The 22,591-nt window shown below is 46.2% G+C and overlaps 1 protein-coding gene across 3 annotated transcripts in view; it reads right to left on the minus strand.

Moving 5' to 3' along the window:
• Positions 1–22,591, minus strand: part of LOC123354898 (fibroblast growth factor receptor 3-like) — a 37,483-nt gene that overhangs the window by 11,760 nt on the left and 3,132 nt on the right. For all 3 annotated transcript variants that reach the window (XM_044997289.1, XM_044997291.1, XM_044997290.1), the window contains exons 3-12: positions 21,799–21,968; positions 20,674–21,012; positions 14,910–15,079; positions 9,791–9,914; positions 9,165–9,352; positions 8,419–8,563; positions 5,483–5,634; positions 4,322–4,470; positions 4,113–4,234; positions 1,496–1,606 (exon numbers count right to left, since the gene is read on the minus strand). In XM_044997289.1, coding sequence (XP_044853224.1) covers positions 1,496–1,606; positions 4,113–4,234; positions 4,322–4,470; positions 5,483–5,634; positions 8,419–8,563; positions 9,165–9,352; positions 9,791–9,914; positions 14,910–15,079; positions 20,674–21,012; positions 21,799–21,871 — 1,573 coding nt within the window. In that variant the 5' untranslated portion in view covers positions 21,872–21,968. The remainder of the gene's footprint in view (positions 1–1,495; positions 1,607–4,112; positions 4,235–4,321; positions 4,471–5,482; positions 5,635–8,418; positions 8,564–9,164; positions 9,353–9,790; positions 9,915–14,909; positions 15,080–20,673; positions 21,013–21,798; positions 21,969–22,591) is intronic.

The raw sequence follows: 22,591 nt of genomic DNA on the forward strand, positions 1-22,591 counted from the left end.
GTTCTGGAACAGCCTTCCCAGGGGAGTAGTGGAGACAAAAGACATATCTGGCTTCAAGACTAAGCTTGATAAGTTTATGGAGGGGATGGTATGATGGGATAGCCTAATTTTGGCAATTAATTGATCTTTGATTATTAGCAGGTAAATATGCCCAATGGTCTGTGATGGGATGTTAGATGGGGTGGGATCTGAGTTACTACAGAGAATTCTTTCCTGGGTGTCTGGCTGGTGAGTCTTGCCAACCTGCTCAGGGTTTAGCTGATCGCCATATTTGGGGTCGGGAACGAATTTTCCTCCAGGGCAGATTGGCAGAGGACCTGGAGGTTTTTGCCTTCCTCTGCAGCATGGGGCACGGGTCACTTGCTGGAGGATTCTCTGAACCTTGAGGTCTTCAAACCACAATTTGAGGACTTCAATAACTCAGACATAGGTTAGGAGTTTGTTACAGGAGTGGGTGGGTGAGATTCTGTGGCCTGCGTTGTGCAGGAGGTCAGACTAGATGATCATGATGGTCCCTTCTGATGTAGAGGCTATGAGGCAGGTTAGCAGCAAATGTAGCACTGAAGAGGAAGGGCCAATGGTTAGAACACTAGCTTAGGAAATGCAAATTCAAGCCCCAGCTCTGCCACAAAGTTCCTGTGTGACCCTGGGTGAGTCATTTTGTCTCCTGTGCCTCAGTTCCCCATCTGTGAACCTCCCTACCGCACAGGGGTGTTCTGGGGATAAATGAATTAAAGACTATGAGGTGCTCAGATACTATAGTATTGAGGGCCACCAAAGTATCTAAGAAAGTTAGATAGGAACAGGACTCAGGTCAGGTTCCCTAGCCAAGCGGCCACTAACAAACATCTCTCTTCAGAACCAACACACAAACATTAACTCAACTGCCTCACTGCCCTGTGGGCGAGCATTATCCTTTCCGTTTGATGGCTGGGAAGGCTTAGACATAGAGGGTATTATGTGAATTGCCTAAACCCACAGAGTTGGGACTCAAAGCCAGCATATTTTGGGCATTCAGGGAGTAAATAATAATAAATGACAGTCAAACCACCAATCTCTCTGCTTCCAGCTCCATTTTTTTCCCAAAAAAGGAGGACAATAAGGAAAAGCTTTTGAAAAACCAGTATCGATAACAGGTAGAGCCATATATATATTTGCTCCAACATCTAAAAGCCACCCAACTTCTCACTGAGCAAAGCAGTTAGTTATGTCCGTGCACACAATTAATCTTGTGGCCAATTCAGATGCATGAAGAAAGGGTGAAATCTTCCTGGCCTCTACACAGCCTGAATAAGAGGCTCCAGGAGCACAATATTACATTACAGGGGGAAACCCCTCTGCTTGCTAGGCCAGAAACCTGCAGTAGAGGTATGGAAAAGCAACTGTGTGCACATAAGGCTGAGCTAGTACGGTGTGCACCACAGAGCAGAATGGGACTGCTTCCCACTGAAATCATGAAGTACGATGGTAGCATATGGCCTTCTCTGAAACATACCATCCTGCGTGCAGGCGCCTAGGAGGTTAATGATATTTTTGTGGTACCCAATCATTTTCAACGTTTCCATTTCGGACACCAGGTCAGAAAGATCCTCGTCAGTAGCATCATCTGGAGAAGACGGGGGGAAAAAAGAGAAAGAAACTGTTAGGAAGGGAATAGGCCTTTCTTAGAGTCTAGAGAGTAAAAGCATAACTAGATTGGATTAGTACTATACAGTATGTTATACACTCAGTGAACGGAGGCTGGCCATCTGGCCATCTGAGCATTTATGAGAGCTGGTCATCCTGCAGGAAATGTTAATCAGGAATCATAGAACTGGAAGGGACCTCGAGAGGTCTCTAGTCCAGTTCCCTGCACTCATGCAGGACTAAGTATTATCTAGACCATCTCTGACAGGTGTTTGTCCAACCTGCTCTTAAAAATCCCCAATGATGGAGATTCCACCACCCCCCTAGGCAATTTATTCCAGTGCTTAACCGCTCTATTTGCTTTTGTCCCAAATCAGGGTGAAAACTTGAAACATCAAAACTTGTTGCCAAACAAAAAGTTCTGAAAAATGTTGACACGGAAATAAAACATTGTGCGTTTTGTTTTGATGTTTAGAAACTGCAAAAAAAAATTGGATTGTCAACTTCAGTTTTAGGATTTTTGGGGCTTCACCGCCACTCTACCCCACCTTTTTATATACATACAAACAAACTTTCTCCCATTTTTTCGTACTGGAAAAGAATCAGGGGCAGATAAAATATGTCTGGAATCGTGGGGTAAAAGCCCCCAGAATAAATTGGAAAAACCAATTTTGTTTTTTAGTTTTCAAAATCAAACCAAAAGACAAAACATCAAAATGTTTCAGTTTGGCAATGTTGAAATCTTCCCCATCAAAAAAAGTTTAATCAAAATTGACCAATGAGGTTTTGTCAAACCCCACTTTCTCATGGAAAAATTTCTCATTTGAAAAAAGTTTCAGCCGGTGTTAGTATTAATACTGTGCAGAACCTCAGCACTTCTTGCTTTGGCTTAGCCATGCCACTCCCCTCCAGGTGTTTTCCACAGCTAGTCAAGTCACTGCAGCTTCAGTGCTTTAGGCAGGGAAAACAGGAGAATCTGGAGGAGCCCAACCAATCTCATTGTTTTGCCTCTTCTTAAACTGTTGAGATGTAATCTCAGGGAGCTTGGCCAGGGTTCAATTTGATAGGAAGATCTATTTAAGTGCTTATATCAGGGCCACCCAGAGGATTCCGGGGGCCCGGGGTCTTCGGCGGCGGGGGGCCCTTCCGTTCCGGGACCCGCCGCCGAAGTGCCCCGAAGACCTGCGGTGGGCCCCCCCCCGGCCGAATTACCGCCGAAGCGGGACCCGCCGCCGAAGTGCAGCCCGGTCTTCGGCGGTAATTCGGCGGCGGCGGGGGGGGTCCCCGCCGCGGGTCTTCAGGGCACTTCGGCGGCGGGTCCCGGAACGGAAGGGCCCCCCGCCGCCAAATTACTGCCGAAGACCGGGCTGCACGTCGGCGGCGGGTCCCGCTTCGGCGGTAATTCACCACTGGGGGGGTCCTTCCGCTCCGGGGCGGAAGGACCCCCGCCGGCGAAGACCGGGAACGAAGACACTCCTGCGCCCTCTTGCCCCGCCCCCTCTGGGTGGCCCTGACCCTATCCACACCCCCCCAGAACACCCACAATCCAACCCCCCCCATTCCCTGTCCCCTCCCCCCTGTGCCCTGACTGTCCCCAGGACTCCCTGCCCCTTAGCCAACCCCCCCGGCCCCAGCCTCTTACCCCCGGCTCCCTCCTCACCCAGAGTCTCAGCGCCTCGCCCGACAGCCGCAGCGTGTCCCCGGCGGGGCCTGAGCTCCGTCCCGCTCAGAGCCGCGTGGTGAGGGGGCGGGGCTGGGAGCTCCACGCCGAGCGGAGGGAACTGAGCTCAGCCCGGAGCTCCCAGCTCCGCCCCCTCACCACACGGCTCTGAGCGGGCGGGGCTCAGGGGCCACGCCGGAGACACGCTGCGGCGCTGTCTGAGGACAGCGCTTGATGCGCTAGGGCTCCAGGAGAGGGGCGGAGGCGGGAGCCTCAGCTGTTCTCTTGGGAACCCCTGTGGAGCCTGGGGCCCGGGGCAAATTGCCCCCTTTGCCCCCCCCCCCCCTCTGGGCGGCCCTGGCTTATATGACCCTCATCACCCAAGTAGACAAGCACTTTACAATCCTGGATGGATTTTATACTCAATACCCCCATGAGATAGGGAAGCATTATCCCTATTTTAAAGGCCAGGTGCTCAGACAAAGGGTAAAGAAAGTGACTTGTCCAACATCATAGAAGAAATTTGTGGTTGAGCTAGGAACTGAACCCAGGTCTCCTGCAGCCAAGTCCAATGCTGTATCCACTTAGCTACCCTTAAGATAACACTCACCAGTTCCTGTGACCCACCCTAACAGAAATCTGTGGAAACAAGCATCAGTTATGGAAGCCAAAGGGAGAATTTGGCCTTAGGTTTGCTCTTCTTATGTAGTCATATTTTTAAAATAAAAAATGAACCCCAAACCAAGATAAATGCCAAAGGCAAATGCCTAACAGCCCCAACTCCTGCCATTCCTTCATGGTACCTCTGAATGGTTGTTCTCTGTACCTTTTAACATCTTGACAGCTACAGTGATGGCCTTGTCTGGTTTGTCCTTATCGATCCCAATCGCTTCTGCCATCACCACTTGACCAAAACAACCTTCACCCAGAGGTTTCCCCAGAGTCAGGCTGAAGTGACAGACACAAACAAATGAATTAATGTGTGACCGGGCTGAGGACTGGAATGAAGCCAGAAGAATGACATGTTTGACTGACCGAGATCTCATTAATTCCCACTTGGAATCAGCAGGCAGCTCGAGCTCTGAGACATTTGCTAGCTTCAGCCCATCGCTGGATGAGAGGTGGGTGAGATTGACCAGAGAGGTACCGGAATTCATGGAAGGGTTTGACTCCAATGACACCAGCTTCAATAGAACAAATAAAATGTTATTGCCAACTGCCTCTGTGTCAGATACATGCAGAGGTGCTTGAAAAGGAACCAGCCAAGAAAATCACTTTGAACTAATCTTTGATTATTGAAGTCTTACAATCAATTGTAACCTGGAAATTAAAAATATCAGTCTCATATTATGGGAGTGTATCTATCTAGCCATGCAGAGCCAGATCCTCAGCCAGTGTAAACCAGAGCAGCCTCACTGAAGACAGTACTCTATTGATTTACACCAGCGACATCAGTTTAGAGCAGCTAAAGTTCTGGCCTATATGCATGGAGTGTGTTTGTGTCCATGGAGTCAGTCCCAGCTTTCCATTCCTAGTCTTGTAAAAGCCAATAGGTGGTTTACAGCCAGAGAGGCTGAACCAGCAGAGTTTGCAGTCCTTTTTAATTCCTATGCTTACTGCTCTGCAGTGCCAGTCCCTGATGCACGACTGGATGGGATTTTTATTGTACAGAGTGCCATTATTGTCCCTTGTGGAAAGAAGGCCCAATCCTGGACCCACAGAAATCAGTGGAAGTTTTGCGAGTGACTTCAGTGGGAACAGGACCAGGAATACACTTCTTTTCCCACTCCTCCCCTTCATGCTGGCTACGGGCACAGGACTGTAGGCTATTCTCTGGAAGGTCCATTTTCCCTGGGGTGTTGTTACGTGTGGCCAGCAGGGCTGGTTTATGTGTCTGTTTTACTAGTCCTAGGTAAGCCCAGGGCTCTGTGGAATTGCTGGCCTCTGACAAACAATAATTGCAAACTAAAAAGAGAGTTAACTGCCACACACTACGTTTTCACTGAAAAAAAAAATGAATAAGTGAAACAAACTGAGACACGGGGCCTGACCCTCATTCAGGCAAAGGGCCCGCTGATGTTAATGGGATTGTTGCCTGAGTAAAAACATAGGGTCACGTTCCTAACCTAGAAAGGAAATGTAAAGGTAGGTTGGGGCTATAGGGGGAAGAGGAATCTTGTATCTACTTTCTGTTACCTGTACAGTGGGGGTGTTCATGGCTTTTTTGTTGGTCATTTTCACCCTACAGACAATCACGATGACAACCACCAAGAAGAAGAAAACGAAGCCAACCCCATAGCGGAGGATGACAGCAAAAACGGAGCCAGAATCATCCGCCTCCACTAGCTCTGTAGAGTAACAAGAGACGGAAGTGAGGAGTGAGGACAGGCGACAGCAGCCAACATGTACACATGTAGTGCGAGAAATTCAGGTAGGGCCTGAGCGAAAGCTCACTGTCACCAATGGGAATCTTCCCATTGACTTCAGTGGGAATTGGATCAGGCCTAGGTTGGACACATCTTTGTCTATGCGTAACCCCGTTGGACTTGACCCAGGAGCCCTCCCAAATCCACAACTCTGAATGCCTACAACAGGTGTTTTGCTTTTGCAAACAATGCAGGATCGGGCCCTTCCTCTATTTCACTCATCAGTTTTGACTCCAATGCTGGCAACAGATGTGCCCCAGACAAGGGATTAACATGGCAACTCAAGCTAAGATTTCAGTTTATCCCACCTGAATCACACCTGTCTCCAAAGTATGGTGAGGTTAAAAACACGATACTTGGGTGAGGATAAATGGGAAACTTGGCTTAATTATATTATAATTCATAATGTAAATATTTTGTTTGGACAAGTAAAGGAAGGACAGATGATCCCAATAATTTTAGCGAAAATCTCACCCCAGGATTCCAGAAAGTCAGAACTTCCCGTAGGCCCCTTGGACAAGCATGAGCGCAATCATTTTGATGGCTATAACATAATTAGCATTATGCACTCAGAGCTCAATCCTGCAACCCCCCCTCAAGCAAAGCGCAAATCAAGAATGATTCCCCACCTGCTCCCTTCAGTCCAGGCACTTCTGAATTTACAAGGGGGCAAGGCAAAACCAAAAACATACTAACAGAAAGAGGATGCCCCATGATTCTTTAATCAGCAGTGGAACTCCTTATAGTGAAATTACTCTGCTTCCTTTCACACAGTCACTTCACTCTGGGCTAAATGCTGAGCTGGGTAAGCTGGGTGCATGTGACTTGAAAGCAGTTATACAGCTGCACTCGTGGGCACAGTAATGAAGAAAACTCACGGGGGAACACTAATCCTTCGTGGGCAAAGGGGATATGGAACCACTCAAGCTCCACCCCAAAGCCTATTGATTTCAATGAGAGTCTTTCCACTGACTTTATTGGACTTTGGATCAGGCTCTCAGTGACTGTGTCCATGAAGGAACATAGCAATGCGAAAAACGGGGGTTCCACCCATACTCAGGGCATGGCTATTGTCTATATATACACGTACAGACTGTGCAGAAAGCTACATGGCTGTGAGCCAGCTTACCAGATGAGCAGAGAACCTTTGCACAGGGCCCAACCCTGGCAGGTGCAGAGCTCTGCTAACCCCCAGTGAAGTCAGAAGCAGTTGCGGGACCTCACAAAGGGCCGGGAGTATAGATGCCATGAAATACCGTTGGGATGGTACTGCTGCGTTTGATCACAGCACCAAGGTTCACAGCTCCGAAGTCTCTGATCAAGGCCCTTTCTCCCTTTGCTGAAAGTGGAAGGGTCACCGCAGATGACTACAATCTGCAGCTCCCTAATGGTTGGTGCATTCTGGACCCCACGTTCCAGTTTGCTATACCTGGAGCTTCCTTGCATCTGAGTTCACTATCAAGTTCCACTTTAGCTGGGCTTTTTTTTTTTAAATATGTTGTGAGTTCATACATTTTAAAACCAATGCAACAATTTGAGGATATGATCTGGGCAGATTCTTATAATAACGTAAACCTCCGAACTTAAACCAACGGAAATGTTTTTTTAATCAAGGGGATGGCAGAAGCGGAAACAGAATCAGACACCAGCCATTTTAGAGAGAAGAACTGGCAGATCCCACTTGCCTCAAGGCGCGTCTTTGAGGAGACACTCTGACCCCTAACAAAGGCAATTTATATGAAAAAAATCACCTATTCAGTTAATGTCAGGGTTTAGAAATGCCAAAGTTTCTGGTTCAGAAAAATGTTCTGGGGCACGTCTGTTTGCAAGGGCTACCAGTGGTGGTGGTAGGGAGGATCAAAATGTGTTTTATACCCAGGGAATTTAAGAGAATATAATGTATCTGCTGCCCATTCAATGGACTATTAAAATGAGTATTACATAAAAAGAAAAGGTTGAATTTGGGTCTGCTTCTGCAATTGTTCTTGGGCAGAACCCCCATCAGCTTCAGGGGAAATGCTGCTTGAACCTTTCCCATGCGGTCTTGCCCACACACGAGTTCATCCATTTTAACACAAGGCCAGCTTTCAGGGTTTGGAACAGTGCAGTCTCTCTCTCTTAGCAGCAGTGCAGATCTCTCCATTGCATGTTCTGAACTTGTTCTATGTCAATGTAACTCTTGCACATGAAATGAGTAGAAGATAGGGTCATTTCAGCCTCCATTTTCAGAGCCTACACAGCTCCCATTGCCTTCAGTTGGTGCTCAGAGTATTAGTACTTCTGAAAATCAGCCCAGCAGTGCCTGGGAGCCAGGACTCCTGGATTCTGTACCTCCATCTCTACAAGGGACTCTCACTGTGACCTTCCATTTATAGATGAGCAGGCTGAGAAATTATTTTAAAGTAGAAATAATACTACATGTCTAAATCAAAGGGATCTTGAGCTGTTCAATTCATTATTATCTCTAAAGTGCTTTGTGAGCCTCAGATGACACATGAAGCATGTCCATATTTAACATGCATCTGCAGTTTCGATTAGAGATCTGCACGGCAAACTGAAGAGGAGAGTTCTTTCTGCAGAGAAGTCAACTAAAGATCAAAACTCACTGCTCCATGTAATGCAGAGATTGCAGAACTGTGGCATTTCTAAATTGAACACTGAAGCATCATCAAGAGGAAAGAAAGGGCACAGCGCAGAAGGAAATACCTGGTAGAACTGTCAGCCAAGCAGAATGATGTGAAAACCCCATAGAATTCCCAGCGAGACAAATATATTCCCCTGCATCCTCAAAAGTAACATTTCGCAAGTACAGAATTTCTAGCTCCTCATCCGCTGTGTTAACACCTGACGTCTACAAGGGGGAAAAATACACATATATAGAAAGAGGAAAAACAGAGGATAAGCCACATTACCAGCACGTTTGAGGACACCACACAGATTTACAGGCAAATTTCAAAAGCAGATGAAGATTTTTTTTGTTTCTTTGTTCTCAGTGGCCCATCTTCCACATTTATTTATTCATTCCCATTTGCAACCTGTAGTAAAAGCAAAAGGTTCCCTTCGCCAGGCTCTCACTCTGTCCCACTGATGAAGCATGCAAGCAACAGCATCAAAAGGAAAAATTGCCCCCACAACAGGACTGACTGTTGGTTAGTAGGGTGAGTGTGGGGGAAAAACAGAGCTTGTAAGAAAAAGAGAAAGAGAGAAAGAAGAGATGTAGAGAGAAAAGTGCTGACCAGATAAACGGTGACTTAATACAGAGAAATATTTACGGAGGAACACATTGTTTTTAATGTCAATTTCAACACCAAAAGCGTATCTATTAATACAGCTCTTGATGCTATAATGTAATTCTGGATCACCATTAGAAAGCGTCCTTTAGGGAACATTCCTACATTATCAGGGAGCTAGACTGGCTGACTTGCCTCTCACTTTATAATTAGTCTACCAACCTTTAGCACCGTGACATACGTCCCGTTGGATCCATATTTACTGCCGTTGACTTCCACGTGTTTTAGCCACTGGATGTGAGGCTGGGCATCACTGTACACCTTGCAGTGGAATTCGACATCACTCCCTACCACCACAGTCTGGTTGGCAGGCAGTCCAGCCTGGAGAATAGGCGGGTGGCGGGACGTTTCTGAAGTGAAAATGGGGAACCCGTTTTTAACACCTCTCCCCACTGAACATGCCTGTCTGTGGCTTTCAGCGCCACTACCAATGTCTGCACAGGAGCTTGGACTAGGGCTCATGAAAAGCGCTGGATGAGCAACCCCTGAGAACACAGCTCTTTGCTTACCCACAGAAAGGGTACACCTGGGGAGCTGCAGCGTAGGCTTCCCAGACACTGCCCCAATCAGCGTGCCTCAGTCCTGAACAGGAAGCATTATGTCCAGGATAGTGCATTCACTCCTTGAACGCTTGCTGAGAAGGAGGACCAGCGGGGTTTGTGGTTATGGACCCGCATCATTCACTTCAGGGGACGGACTATATGATTAAGCCCAAAATCATCATTGCACATAAGCCATCTTGATGACGACTGTGTATCAGAAGTGAATAGGAAGTAGAGAAATCTTACCTACTACATCTAGCTGGTAAGTGTGCCTAATGCTGCCATATTTGTTCTCTACAATGCACGTGTAGTTCCCTCGGTCTGACGGAACCACGCTCTTCATCACTAGGCTCCACTGCTGATGCCGTAACTAGAGGGAGGAAAAAACAGATCAGCCAACCATAAGACATCACCAGCTAATATTTCATTGGACCATTATAATCAATGAACAAATGGCAAAACACAATGGGCCTCATTCTTGTTTATTCCCAGGCCTCTTCCCCCCGTCCCCACTCTGCCAGCGTGCTGGGGCTGCAGCACGTCTGTAAATGTAAGTTATGAGCACTTTAAGGACAATTTACGCTGCCTGTCTGGTGTAAAGTGGTCTTTATGTGAGAATCAAGCCCAATGAATCAACTGTACAGTGGGCTGTATAACAGGCTCTGATCCTGCCGAGGGCTGTAGATGCTCCCATCATATAAATAATGGGCTGTAAGCCCAGTGGGACATGGACCATCTTTTTGTTCTACATTTGTACAGCACCTAGCACAATGAGGGCAGGGTCTACAGCTAGAGCTCACAGGAGGTAAGGTAAAACAAATAATTGCTAGCTGCACTTCTATCTTGTGCCTTTCATGTGAGGAACTGAAAGTGCTTCAAAGACATTAAATAAGATAGCATCACATACTCCAGTCAACTGAAGGCCAGAGAAGTTAAATGGACTCCATCAGCTTAAAGAACCACACCTTTGGGGCTTTTTTTTGGCAAATCTTTAACCTACTTGTGTTACCAGTAATACCTATCTGCCGATCACTAGAACTGAAAGAGACCAGTGAGAAAAAAAAATTCTATTTTTTATAGTTTGTTTACTCTGGGTATTAGGCAGCACTTTATGTACAGTCAGCCTCACTATTTCCTTTATATAGTTATCTGCTTCCCTTTCTCAATGGGTATGTCTTCTAGTGGGTAACATGTGAGAGACAAACATTAAAAACCATAGGAAAACCATGAGTGTAAAGCACAGAACTGTCTGACACTGGCTCGAGTATAGTACATGAACACCCTGTCTTTTCTTTAACTGATTGGATTTCAGACCAATGGTGTCCACTTTAAGTGACTTGGCCAAGGTTACAGGGGCCCATCAGTTGCAGGGCTGAAAATGAATGTTGGCGTCCTTGCCTCAAAGTGATTCATGTGCGCGTGTGCACGGGCGCGCGCACACACACACACACATGTGTGCTCGGTATGCATAATCCCCATGAGCAGAGTTAGTTAACCTTCACAAGCCTCTGGACATAGTTAGAAGCCAACTTCCCCCAAACAGCTGTCAACAGTATTTTAACAACACGTTTTGGAGCAGATTCTTGGTACACAGAATCAACTGGTATCAGTGATGCCAGTTCTGCACACTACAGAAAACCAAGGGCTGATGCAGAAAATGAGTGGTTAATCAATTGTTAGCACTTTTAGCTACAGCAGGTGAATTCAAATGGAGCCACTGTAACCATCTTTCACTAGTGGTTATCTGGATCCCCATGCCTTGTTTTAAAGGGATCAGAGCACAATTAACCTGCCAAAGGCAGCGTTACTGCACTGGACATTGGGTATAAGGGCTATGAAGCAAATATGGCTTGGTTTTAATGGAGGGTGTCACGCTCTTGCCATAAAACTATACTTTCCCCCCACCTTTTGTATCTCGGCATCTGCTCAAGTAACAGTGTTGACTGGCCTGCATTCCTAACCTTGTTTCTAAGTGTTGACAACAAAGCATGTCACTGCATTTAAATGTATACGTAATAGAAAGACAGAAAGGTTTTGACTGAAGAAAGGTTTTGGCTGCTGACGATTATGGGTTCAATTCTGATGCTCTTCCTGGAGATTTCACTGGGTATTCTGTCATGTAATTTACAGGTGAAACTGGACCAGATTTGATGCCAGAACTTGGGGTGGGGAGAGGGGTGTCTCGATCTAAACCTGTTACTGATCTGTCTCTATAGTGGCTTATATCATAGCCTTGCATCTTCACACCCGTCTTTATCCTTCTCTCCGAGGCATTTGTAAAGCACCCATCATGGTAGTATCTAGGATCTGAACTCTGGTAAAGCTTGGCTCCAGATACGAAGCATGTGGCAAAGCGGTGTCATAAACCTAGATCCAAACACTCCAAACATCCAACCACGTGTCTTGCCTATTCTAGATATAAAGTGTCCATCACCTCATTGTATGGGACTTGAGCTCTGGGGAAGTGGGATCTGAATACAGATTCAAACTGTGGGTCAGAGCTCTGTTCCTGTGACACAGAAGGTGTCTGGAAAGGTTTTTTAAAAACAACTAAGGAAAAGTTTTAGTCGAAAGCTGAGTCCAGACCCAGGGGATCACAAGAAGGATGTTCCCAATTTTGGGCAGTCAGTGTACTTGATAAACCATTAGAAACATGAAGTAACTCATTGCAGACTTTAATCAAATCAGTGAGATACTGAAAATCCCTCTGGTTTATTTGGTGTTGTCACCAGGGCTGATGAGAGGTAGTGGGGAAGCCAGTACAAATTACCGGGGCCCGGCAGTCTAGAATGGGACCCTGGTTTCCCCAGCTTCATCGGCTCTGTTTAGCCAGTCCACCCTTGCTGGGGGGCCTGAAAATTTTTTTTCACTGGGGCCCAAACCCGCTCTCGGTCGCCCTGGTTGTCACTCTTGGCTCCTTGAGAGACAAACATTTGCAGACACACTTAGAAACTAAGACCATGTTTGCTAGACTGGTACGCAAGCCGGTGCAATGGTCTGGAGAAGGGATAATCCTCAATCTCCCCCTTCCAGCCCCCCATTCCCTTCTAGGGTCATTTAACACACACAGGCTTACAATATTATAGATTCCAGCAAGGATTCTATAATATTAATTCTCTTTGGGAAATTTAATGTGATAAGTCATATGAATTTCACTCCTCTGCCATTTAAGAATGAACTGTATATAATTTATTTCATCCATGTTTGGAAGTCTTCTCTTCCCCCGTTTTGAGTTTTGATGGTATCTAAATGCCATTTACCAGAGGTAAAAATTAAAGGTTAGGATGGGATATTAAAAAAAAACAACCAAACTTGCATGTTGCAAGTTCCAGCTTTCTTCTGCTGGCCACGGATTTCCAAAGAGCAAAGTCTAAACTATTCTGAACTCTGGAGAAAAAGAGAAAGAGGAAATGTTAATTTGTGATTCTGGTCTTTGCAGGTTAATCCACTGGGCTTGATCCTCAGCTGGTGTAAACTGTCCAAGCTCTTCCAGCTGTTGATCTGGCTATTCACTTTTACCGGGCCTAAATCCTGGGATAGAAACTCAATCGTACCTGAAGAGTTTAATCTTCAATAAATGATACACTGAACTGATTTATTTTTTACTTTCTTTCTGGCGCAGATCCTCACCTGATATAAACTGGCATATCTCTCTATCTAAGCTCTACGAGGCTAGGGGGCAAGAAAGAGAGAAACAAAGCGATGTTTCTGTATCGAGAGAGAGAGAGAGAGCGAGAGAGAGAGATCTTTTTCTAGACAGACAGAGGGATTACACTCCTATTGGTTTAACAGGCCCCACACTGCCTCCGATAGCTTTTTAAACATTTACTTCTTGCGGGAAGGTGCCTCTAGAGAAAATAAAGTGCTATGGTGCAAGAGATGTGACTGTGATGCAGAGGATGAAACTTTTCTATCTGAACTCAAAGGTAGATTCACACCACAGGAAAGTGGGAAGTGGAATTACTTTTACCTTTAGATTTAATTCTGCGAGCATAATTTAGTGCAGCTATCATCACACATTTTTGTATAAATGCACATGCAAGCCTGAAAGCAGTTTATGATGATCCACACAGCATGTAATTAGTACAAAATGTTTGTGCTGCACTGGGTGACTTGGAAATGTTATCTATTATCAGGTCAGTTGCAGAGAGGAGTTACCTCCCTGATTCTCCTCTCGCCTTAACTTCTCCAAAGATCTAGAACTGCCTGTGTGCCCTCAACCTTGTCAACAAACCACAATGTGCTGATTAGGAAGCTTCAAAGGTTTAAGTGAAACAGACATATTCTGCTCTTCCAGGAGGAGCCTGAGTGAAGGAGGAGGAAACGGTCTGGAAAGAGAGAGATTTTTCTTCCTTGTGACTCTGCTGTGTTTATAACCATCCCACCAACTATTCTGCTCCCTAAAATGGTAAACAGGATGGCATTTGTATAGTACAAGAAGGGAAAAAAATCAAGAGCAACTGATTTTCCTGCTGTTACTGCCTTATTTTGATGTACAATTACAAGGTGGCACAGAAATTGTGGTCAGATAAGTCGCCTGGTTAGGCATTCATTTACTGGTTTTTGGTGTCTGTGGGCTCTGTTTGTAGACATCAAAATCACGCTGCCAACCTGTCCCTCTTTGGTATTACCCAGGGCAAAGGGGCTTCCAGCATTTCATCACAAGAATGTTCCTGAACCGAGTCTCAGTATTTCTGCCGGGCTCGTGTTACATGTCTGAATGATAACAGAGAGAGGTCTGTTTAAGAGCTTAGATCAGATGCTGATCTCTCTTACATGGGTGTAAGTCAGGAGTCACTTCCCTGATTTCAGTGGTATCACTCTGGGTTTACATTTTTGTAACTTGGATAAAAACCTGTCTCTTTGTACCTTGTTGCATCTAGTTATTGCAGCGAGCAGAAGCAATACACCTGATCTTTTTTTTTTAAGGTTACTTTTAAAAAAGACTAGCAACATGAGCAAATGCTCAGAGTTGGCATTCCACCAGAACGGGCAGCAGCTAATTTTAACAGTTATTTGAACAATTAGTATGGTTATCAAAAATACCCCCATTCTGGCACAGTCACTGTGGTTTATGATGATATACAATGATATCCTTCTCTCTCGCTTATGATAAAGTTGCCAGGATTATGGGCAGTACTAAGGGAAATGCAATTTGTACATATCATAGAAAAAACATCTTGAGCAGAAAAATGTCACAAGCCCTAATGGTCATGGAAATATTTACTATGTAAAGCCAGGGATCTCATGCTTGCTTGCCACTATCAGGATGGCTCAGTGAACGCTGGCTCCGATCGAGCCATCAAGAATAGATCCAGAGATGAATGAACACAGCATAGGCAAGATTAGACCCACAATGCCTTACTTTGATGCCCCCAATTCGATGTTCTCCCTTGAATTCTTTGCCATTTTTCAGCCAGTATATGGATGGGGTGGGGTTGCCTGCTGCAGGGCAATGGAAGCGAACAGTACTTGCTGCTGGCACAGCTAGCAGCTTCTTCTCCATCCTTTCTAAATGGGTCCAATAAGGAGCACCTGAGAAGTGAAAGACACAAAACAAATGGGCTTATTTCTGCAGAGCATAACATGGGGTAGAGCAGCTGCTTTCTAAGACCCAGAATAGAAGCTATACATACATGTGGCAAAACACATGTGGTTTTTCTTTTTAAGAAAAATGTGTCCTTTTGTAACACCACACAGCCCGTGTTTTGTGACACCCGGTGCTAAGAGATGAAGCAGTTTACTATAAACCACATTTTAAACAAATAGCTATATATAAACCAGCAAAGAACGATAAATTGAGTTAAATCAGGAGTTTCTCAAGTCAGGGCCAAATCCTGAGTAGTGCTGACTACTTGCTTTACTTCCACTGGCTTCAAGGCATTAAAGGTGCTGAGTGTTTGTCAGGAGCTGCAGGTCACCAGGGCTGGCTCTAAGTTTTTTGCCGCCCCAAGCAAAAAAAACTTGGCTGTTCCCCCACCCCAGCCCTTGGCTCCCCACCGCACCCCCGTGCTGCCCCAGCCCTGGGCTCTCCCCCCGCCTCCACCTGCACCTCCTGCCGCCCCAGCCCTGGGCTCCCCCCCACACCTCCACCCTCCTTCTGCGCTAGCCCTGGGTCAGTGGTAACTCGCTCCCAGGGCGGGTCATTCAGCAGGAATTTTGGATGTGCACAGAACACAGACAGGACTGGTTCCCATATAGTTACAGAACTGCAGTCAAGTGGAAGAATTTTCATCTTGTGTGACTGGAGGATATCTGGATGCATATTATAAGACTGTCCTACATAAATGAGGAAAAGCTGAGGTGCTTTTATTATTCTTTTGTTCCACTCTTTGTTTCTATGGGGAATTTGCCAATGCAACATCACTGTCTTCCTTTTAAACAAATAAAACTAAAGTCAATGGCTGTTGAAAATAGCAATTCCAGTCCTAATAACCACTGGGAAGCATTTCTTGCTCAATTTTATTCTACTTTTTCTACAGCAAGTTACAGTGGATCAGTATATTTGATTTGGGAGAAATGAAGTAACAGCTGCCCAAATTGAGCTTGAGCACTCCTGAATTTTGTGGAAGGCAGGTGCTAGATTCCCTTTCTGAATATTAGCTAAATCTGGAAAGGAAAAGTCAATTTCTGCTTCCATGGCTCAGAAGTGGAAATCCTCCTAAATGCTTGGTACTGTAGCTAAAGCTGCCCAGGTCCAGAGCCTCCCGTCCCTTGCTTTTCATTTTAGTGGGATCCACATACCAGGCTTCACATAGAGAGGGGCACTGTCCATTTAGTCCCCTCAATTCCTTCTTTGGGGGCTGCAAGGCAAGGTCACACCAGTATCCCTAATCCAGTCTGGTGATGGCTTCTGAAGGGGATATCTGGGTCAAAGCCTAATCCTTGAGCATACGACTAGGGTTATCATACGTCCGTATTTTCATGGACATGTCCGGCTTTTGGGGTTTCAAATAGCGATCAAACTCTCAAAAGGTCCGGGATTTTCCTCCCAATGCAGAGCGCAGCACGGCTGACATGGTGGCTTGGCCGGATTGAGCCGCTCTCATTGGGGTCTGCAGTATCCAGTGCCCCTCCTCTGCTCCCCGCTCTCCTGAAGCCTCAGCACGCCACGCCAGCAGCGCTCTGGGGAGGGTGGGGCTGTGCACTCCATGGGGGAGTGCAGCAGCGTGTCTGCGGCAAAGTGTCGGGCTCCGCACAGAGCCAGACACACTGGTCTGAGCGGCACAGTAAGGGGACCGAGGGGTTGGAGAAGGGGTAGGGGGTCCCGGGGGGCAGTCAAGGGACAGGTAGCTGGGGGGTTGGATGGGTCAGGGGTTCTGGGGGGGCCTGTCAGGTGGCAGGGGTGTGGAGCGGGGTTGATGCAGTCAAGGGACAGGGAGTGGGGGGGTTAGGTGGGTTTGGGGGCTGTCAGGGTGGGAGTGTGGAGAGGGGTCAGAGCAGTCAAGGGACAGGGATCGGGGGAGTTGGATGGGTCAGGGATTCTGGGGGGGCTGTCAGGGGTGGGAGAGTGAAGAGGGGTCGGGGCAGTCAGGGGACAGGGAGCGGGGGGGTTGAATGGGGTGGAGGTTCGGGGGGACAATCAGGGGAAGGGGGGTTAGATGGGTCAGGGGTTTGGGGAGAGCAGTCAGGGGACAGGCAGCGGTTGGATAGGTGTGGGAGTCCCGGGGGTCTGTTAGGGGGCAGGGGTGTGGATGGGGGCCAGGGCAGTCAGGGGAAAGGTGGGGTCCTAGGGGGCAGTTAGGGTGAGGGGGGTCTCAGGAGGGGGCAGTCAGGGACAAGGAGAAGGGAGGCTTAGATAGGGGGTGGGGTCCCAGGGGATGGGGTCCCAGGGGGCGGTTAGGGGCAGGGGTCCCAAGAGGGGGTGATCAAGGGACAAGGAGCAGGGGGGCTTAGATAGGGGGTGGGGTCCTGGGGGGCATTTAGGGGCAGGGGTCCGGGGGGGATGATCAGGGGACAAGGAGCAGGGGGGTTGGATGGTTTGGGGTTTCGGGGGGGGCAGTCAGGGGGTGGAAATTGGGAGGGAGTGGATGGGGGCGGGGTCTCCCTGCCCTTCCCAGTGTAGCTCTCCATTCACACCAAGCTGCAGCATGAGGTCTCAGTACCTCACTCCCCCCTCCCTTTCCTGTTGATAGCAGCCAAGGGAATGCTGGGAAATGTAGTTCTTTCCCTGCTCCAGGGCTGGCTCTATAGGTAGGGAGCTAACGAAGGAACTACAGCTCCCAGGGCCCCCTGTTCATTCTCAGCTTCCATGTTGGATCCCTGCTGCCCCTGCAAATGGGCCACCCCACGCATCTGCTTGCTTTGCTGGTGCCAAGAGCAGCCTCTGGTGGTCATCTTGTAGGAGCAGGCCCTTAACAAGCAGGTATCAGAAAACCACTAACTGCTGCTGATGGCTCAGCTGGCACCATAACTCCCAATTACTGTTCACCTCTTGCAAGACACTCTGGCACAAATGTATTACATTGGCAGACCTGTTTTACAGAGTCCTAGAGATCTAATGCTGTGGGTAAGAGAAGTGTTCCAGTCATGTTGAATTTCTGCCAAGGTACACAGCTGATCTGGAGTTCAAATACTAGACATACATACATACACACACACACAGGCAATCTGCCTTGCACAAATAGAAAGTGCATAATAGAACACAACACTAATGCCTCTGAAGCATGTAATGATCCAGATTAATGGTATTACACTCACAACAGCAAGCATGAGAGTTGAAAGAGCCCATTAAAAAAGGAAAACAATGTGAGGCTCAGACTTGGGGCTGATTTCACCATGAGTATCAGAGGGTGCAGATCAAATGGGTTGTTCTTGCTTAGGGCATCAATGAACCTTGCCTATGGCTGCTCCTTCCCTCACCAAGCTAGCTAGTAAAGAAAAAGGATTAAACTGGCTAAAAAGAATAGAGGCTCAGATTCTCCATTGGTGTAAAACCAGTATAACTACACTGAAATAAAACACAGGTAGAATGAGTTTGCCTGAATTTAAATACAAGGACAGGTTTAATACTATAGTTTAAGAAGCTGAAGCGATAGGTCAAATCTATCTAGATTTTTAGAAGGTCATCACCACCCTGGTATTTGAGCATAAATATAAAGACCTTATAATAAATACAGGGCCGGCTCCAGGCAGCAGCGCAGGAAGCAGGTGCTTGGGGCGGCCAATGGAAAGGAGCGGCACGTCTGGGTCTTCGGCGGCAATTCGGCGGCGGGTCCCTCAGTCCCTCTAGGAGCGAAGGACCCGCCACCAAATTGCTGCCGAAGAACGAAGTGGCGCGGTAGAGCTGCTGCTGAAGTGCCACCGATTGCGGCTTTATCTTTTTTTGGTTTTTTTTCCCCGCTTCGCCACTTGGGGTGGCAAAAAAGCTGGAGCCAGCCCTGAATAAATATCTGCCTTACCATCATTTATGAACTTCTAGAGCACACATCATTATGGTGGCTAGGTACCAAACTAGGGGAATTCTTATTTCCAATGCTACAGGCTATCACCTTCACTTTTGAATGAGGTAAGATGCCTCCTTAGCACATTTCATAAAGGTAATGCAGTCCTGTTTTACAGAAAGGGAAACTGAGGCAGAAAGATGTTCTGTCCCTTGACCAAGGTCACCAAGTGAGTCCACAGCACAGATAGGACAAGAGCTCAGGTCTCCTGAGGCATGACTCTGTCCTATCCACCAGGCCGCACAGTTCCCCATATACATTCTGAATAACAATAAAAATGCTGTATGTCTATGTTGTAATCAATTAAAACAACACCTTCTTGAGTGGAAATAGTATGAATGATATCTTTAAAGAAACAGAATATACATTGGGAGAGGTTTAGGTTGGATATTAGGAAAAACTTTTTCACTCAGAGAGTGGTGAAGCACTGGAATGGGTTCCCTAGGGAGGTGGTGGAATCTCCTTCCTTAGAGGTTTTTAAGGACAGGCTTGACAAAGCCCTGGCTGGGATGATTTAGTTGGGTTTGATCCTGCTTTGAGCAGGGGGTTGGACTAGATACCTCCTGAGGTCCCTTCCAACCCTGAGATTCTATGATTCTATGATCTTAAATACCCAATTTTTTGGAAAAAATGAATTACTTCGTATTTGTTTGACTACCCTCCCTAATCTTTTAATCAGCCATTACATTTCTTTTTAAAACAGTACATAGCAATTTACTTATTTCACCATCAAAAGCCTTTCTATACTCATTTAGTATCTCATCAGATCAATACACCTGAAACATCCTGAACAGAGCTCCTTTAAATTACATATTAATTTTTCCATTTAAGTCAACAGCTACATTATTTATTCCAAATTTCAGAACAAGCTTTGATAAGTTCTTTTTTGCCTTTAGTTGAATTGTTTCTAAAATTCGAGAAGAAAGCTTCTAAATAAAAATGCTTGAAATTTTTCCCATTCATATGCAGTTTATTTTAAACATACTAGAATGTGAATGTTTATTTTTAACTGCACTATTTTAGCACATATTTGTCAAACATTTGAAGTAGCAGCAATTTCATCTCAGCCTATTGTCACCCAACAAAGAATCTCTTCACTCAGCAAGCACTGCCCAGTATATTAACTCCATCATTCAATGTTTATTTTCTCCTTCTTGCACTTAAGGCCCAACCATATTATCTACTTTTTTAAAAAAAAAATGCACACACTATTCTCAGCTTTTGGATTATTTGACAGAATTTGAATCAAAAGGCTTGTAGTCCTCACGTGGATGTGGCTACTTCGACCAAAAAAAATTCACAAACCAACTAATACTGCATTACAACACCTACTCTGTGTTGCCTTCTAAGTCAGCCAAGAGGATTGTTAAAGTAAACTTGAGACAGAAGAATAAGTTGTATACTTCTGTAAGTCACAGCATTAAGAAACTCGATCACTTCCTTACGAAGCTGGAGCCCGCTAACAATATTTGAAACATCTGTCAAACCCCACTACTGAACTTTCAGTACACAGCAGGAAGGTAAACACAGCCAATCATTATGTGGCAAGATACTGTGCTGTAGATTCAGACCCTAGCTTGCCACACACAATGTCTCCATATAGCCAAGTCCTATGACATTTATTTAGCTTTTTGTGGAGGTTTTGGGAGGTAAATAATCAAATATAAAATTAAAAAGCAAACATACCCAATACAGTTACAGTTGTTGATGACTGAGCATTTCCTAGTGGGAATGTAACTACTTTGCATACATATTCTCCTGAATCAGAGAAGCTTATATTGTGTAGGGTGATGGTTGCATCAGTAAGTGAGTAGTTCTTAAGTGACACTCTTCCTTGGTATTCTCCTTGAACAGCAAACCCATATTCAGGCTGATGAACAGCAATGGTCTGTTTACTTTTACCATGCATCTTCTCCCATGAGATTTGTGTTATTGTTCCATTTATTTCAATTATGCATTTCAGGGTGACATTCTTCCCCCAAACTGCTGTTACATGTGGATCAACAACTGGTCCAGCCAAGATACCTAAAACCAAATAAATACTATGTTAGTAGAGAGATGGGTCCGAATCACTAAGTTAAGAACCATATTCCAAGATAGTTGTCAATAGGGAAGGTGGGACCTTGAGCTGTTCAGGGTGTTGGGATCCAAAGTTTTATTAGGGCTCAGTGCACAGAGCAGACTCATGAAGTTAATTTTCTCCTACTGATTACTACCTTCATACCACACATTAAATCATTGAGAGCAAATTGACTATACAAAGGTACTACTGCTGTTTCTTCTGGCCATTTGGTTTAACTGTACCATGTCCTATTAGGGAGCCAGTGTAAGATTCCCTAAAGCACCAAAAAAAAATCCCCCAAAACAAACCACATGTCCAATACTGAAGGATTGTAGGTGAGTCAAAGAAAGTTTAACTGTTTAACACAGTAGACTCCAAAGTGGGGTGCGTAAGAGGATCCTTCGGGGTGCGCGGCAGGAGGAGCGCCATACTGACAGCTAAAATGCTGTACTTTCCCAGACTGCACTGTGGTTTGGAGATTCTTAAGCTGCAATTCTCCATGCTAAACTTTTTCTTTCATAATAAAATTGAACAGTTACCTTTTATCTTTCAGCTCACCACCCTGTCAGAATTACATTGCGGAATCTCCTTCCTTAGAGGTTTTTAAGGTCAGGCTTGACAAAGCCCTGGCTGGGATGATTTAGTTGGGTTTGGTCCTGCTTTGAGCAGGGGGTTGGACTAGATGACCTCCTGAGGTCCCTTCCAACCCTGAGATTCTATGATTCTATGGAACACTTTTTTCTCCTTACCCTTCGTGTGTATGGAGAGTAGCACTATCAAGGAAATGTGAAGCTGCCAGTTTGATGCTTCCAGCCAACCCATTGCTGCAGGAGAGGAGTGATTCTGATTTGCCTGTGTTCTTCTGGGTAGTCCCTGTGCTTCGCCTCTGTCAGATCCTCAGACAAGTCTGCCAGCAAGCCTGAGAGGAGAATGTGAAAGACAGGCCTGTTACAAACCAGTTCTGTCACCACACAGACCTCAGTTGATCATCTCATGGGGAGGACAACAGCAGGGCAGCAAGGATCCCAGTCTGGAGTGGATCCCTGAGACAGGAGCATGGCCTGACTGCCCACACAGGGATTTGTGTAAACTTGAAGCTGCCCCCACCCTCAGTTCCTTCTTGATGGAAACGCTGAGAGAGGGGAAGGAGGGTGGGTCGTGGAACGGATATGAGCAACACATCTCCAAGAACACCAGTTACGGAACAGGTAACCGTCTTTTCTTCTTCCAGTGCTTGCTCATGTCCATTCCACATCAGGTGACCCAGCAGTTCCTGTGGAGGCGGGTAGGAGTGCACAGATACACAGACTGTAATACAGCTCTGCCAAGCCAAGCCCCCCTGGACGTCCAGTCTTGTGTGGCCTGGGACAGAGCACAGGCAGGAATACGTCCTGGCTCATGTGGAAGGAAGATACCATCTTTGGTAGGAAGGCTGGGTGGGGCCGCAGCTAGACCTTGTCCTTATAAAACACTCCCTTTACAAGAACTCTAGTTCATATGAACAAAGCCTAAGCAAGACTAGTAAGAGCAGCAAACATCCCA

Source organism: Mauremys mutica, chromosome 22 (assembly GCF_020497125.1).
Source record: "Mauremys mutica isolate MM-2020 ecotype Southern chromosome 22, ASM2049712v1, whole genome shotgun sequence".
Lineage (NCBI taxonomy): Eukaryota > Metazoa > Chordata > Testudines > Geoemydidae > Mauremys > Mauremys mutica.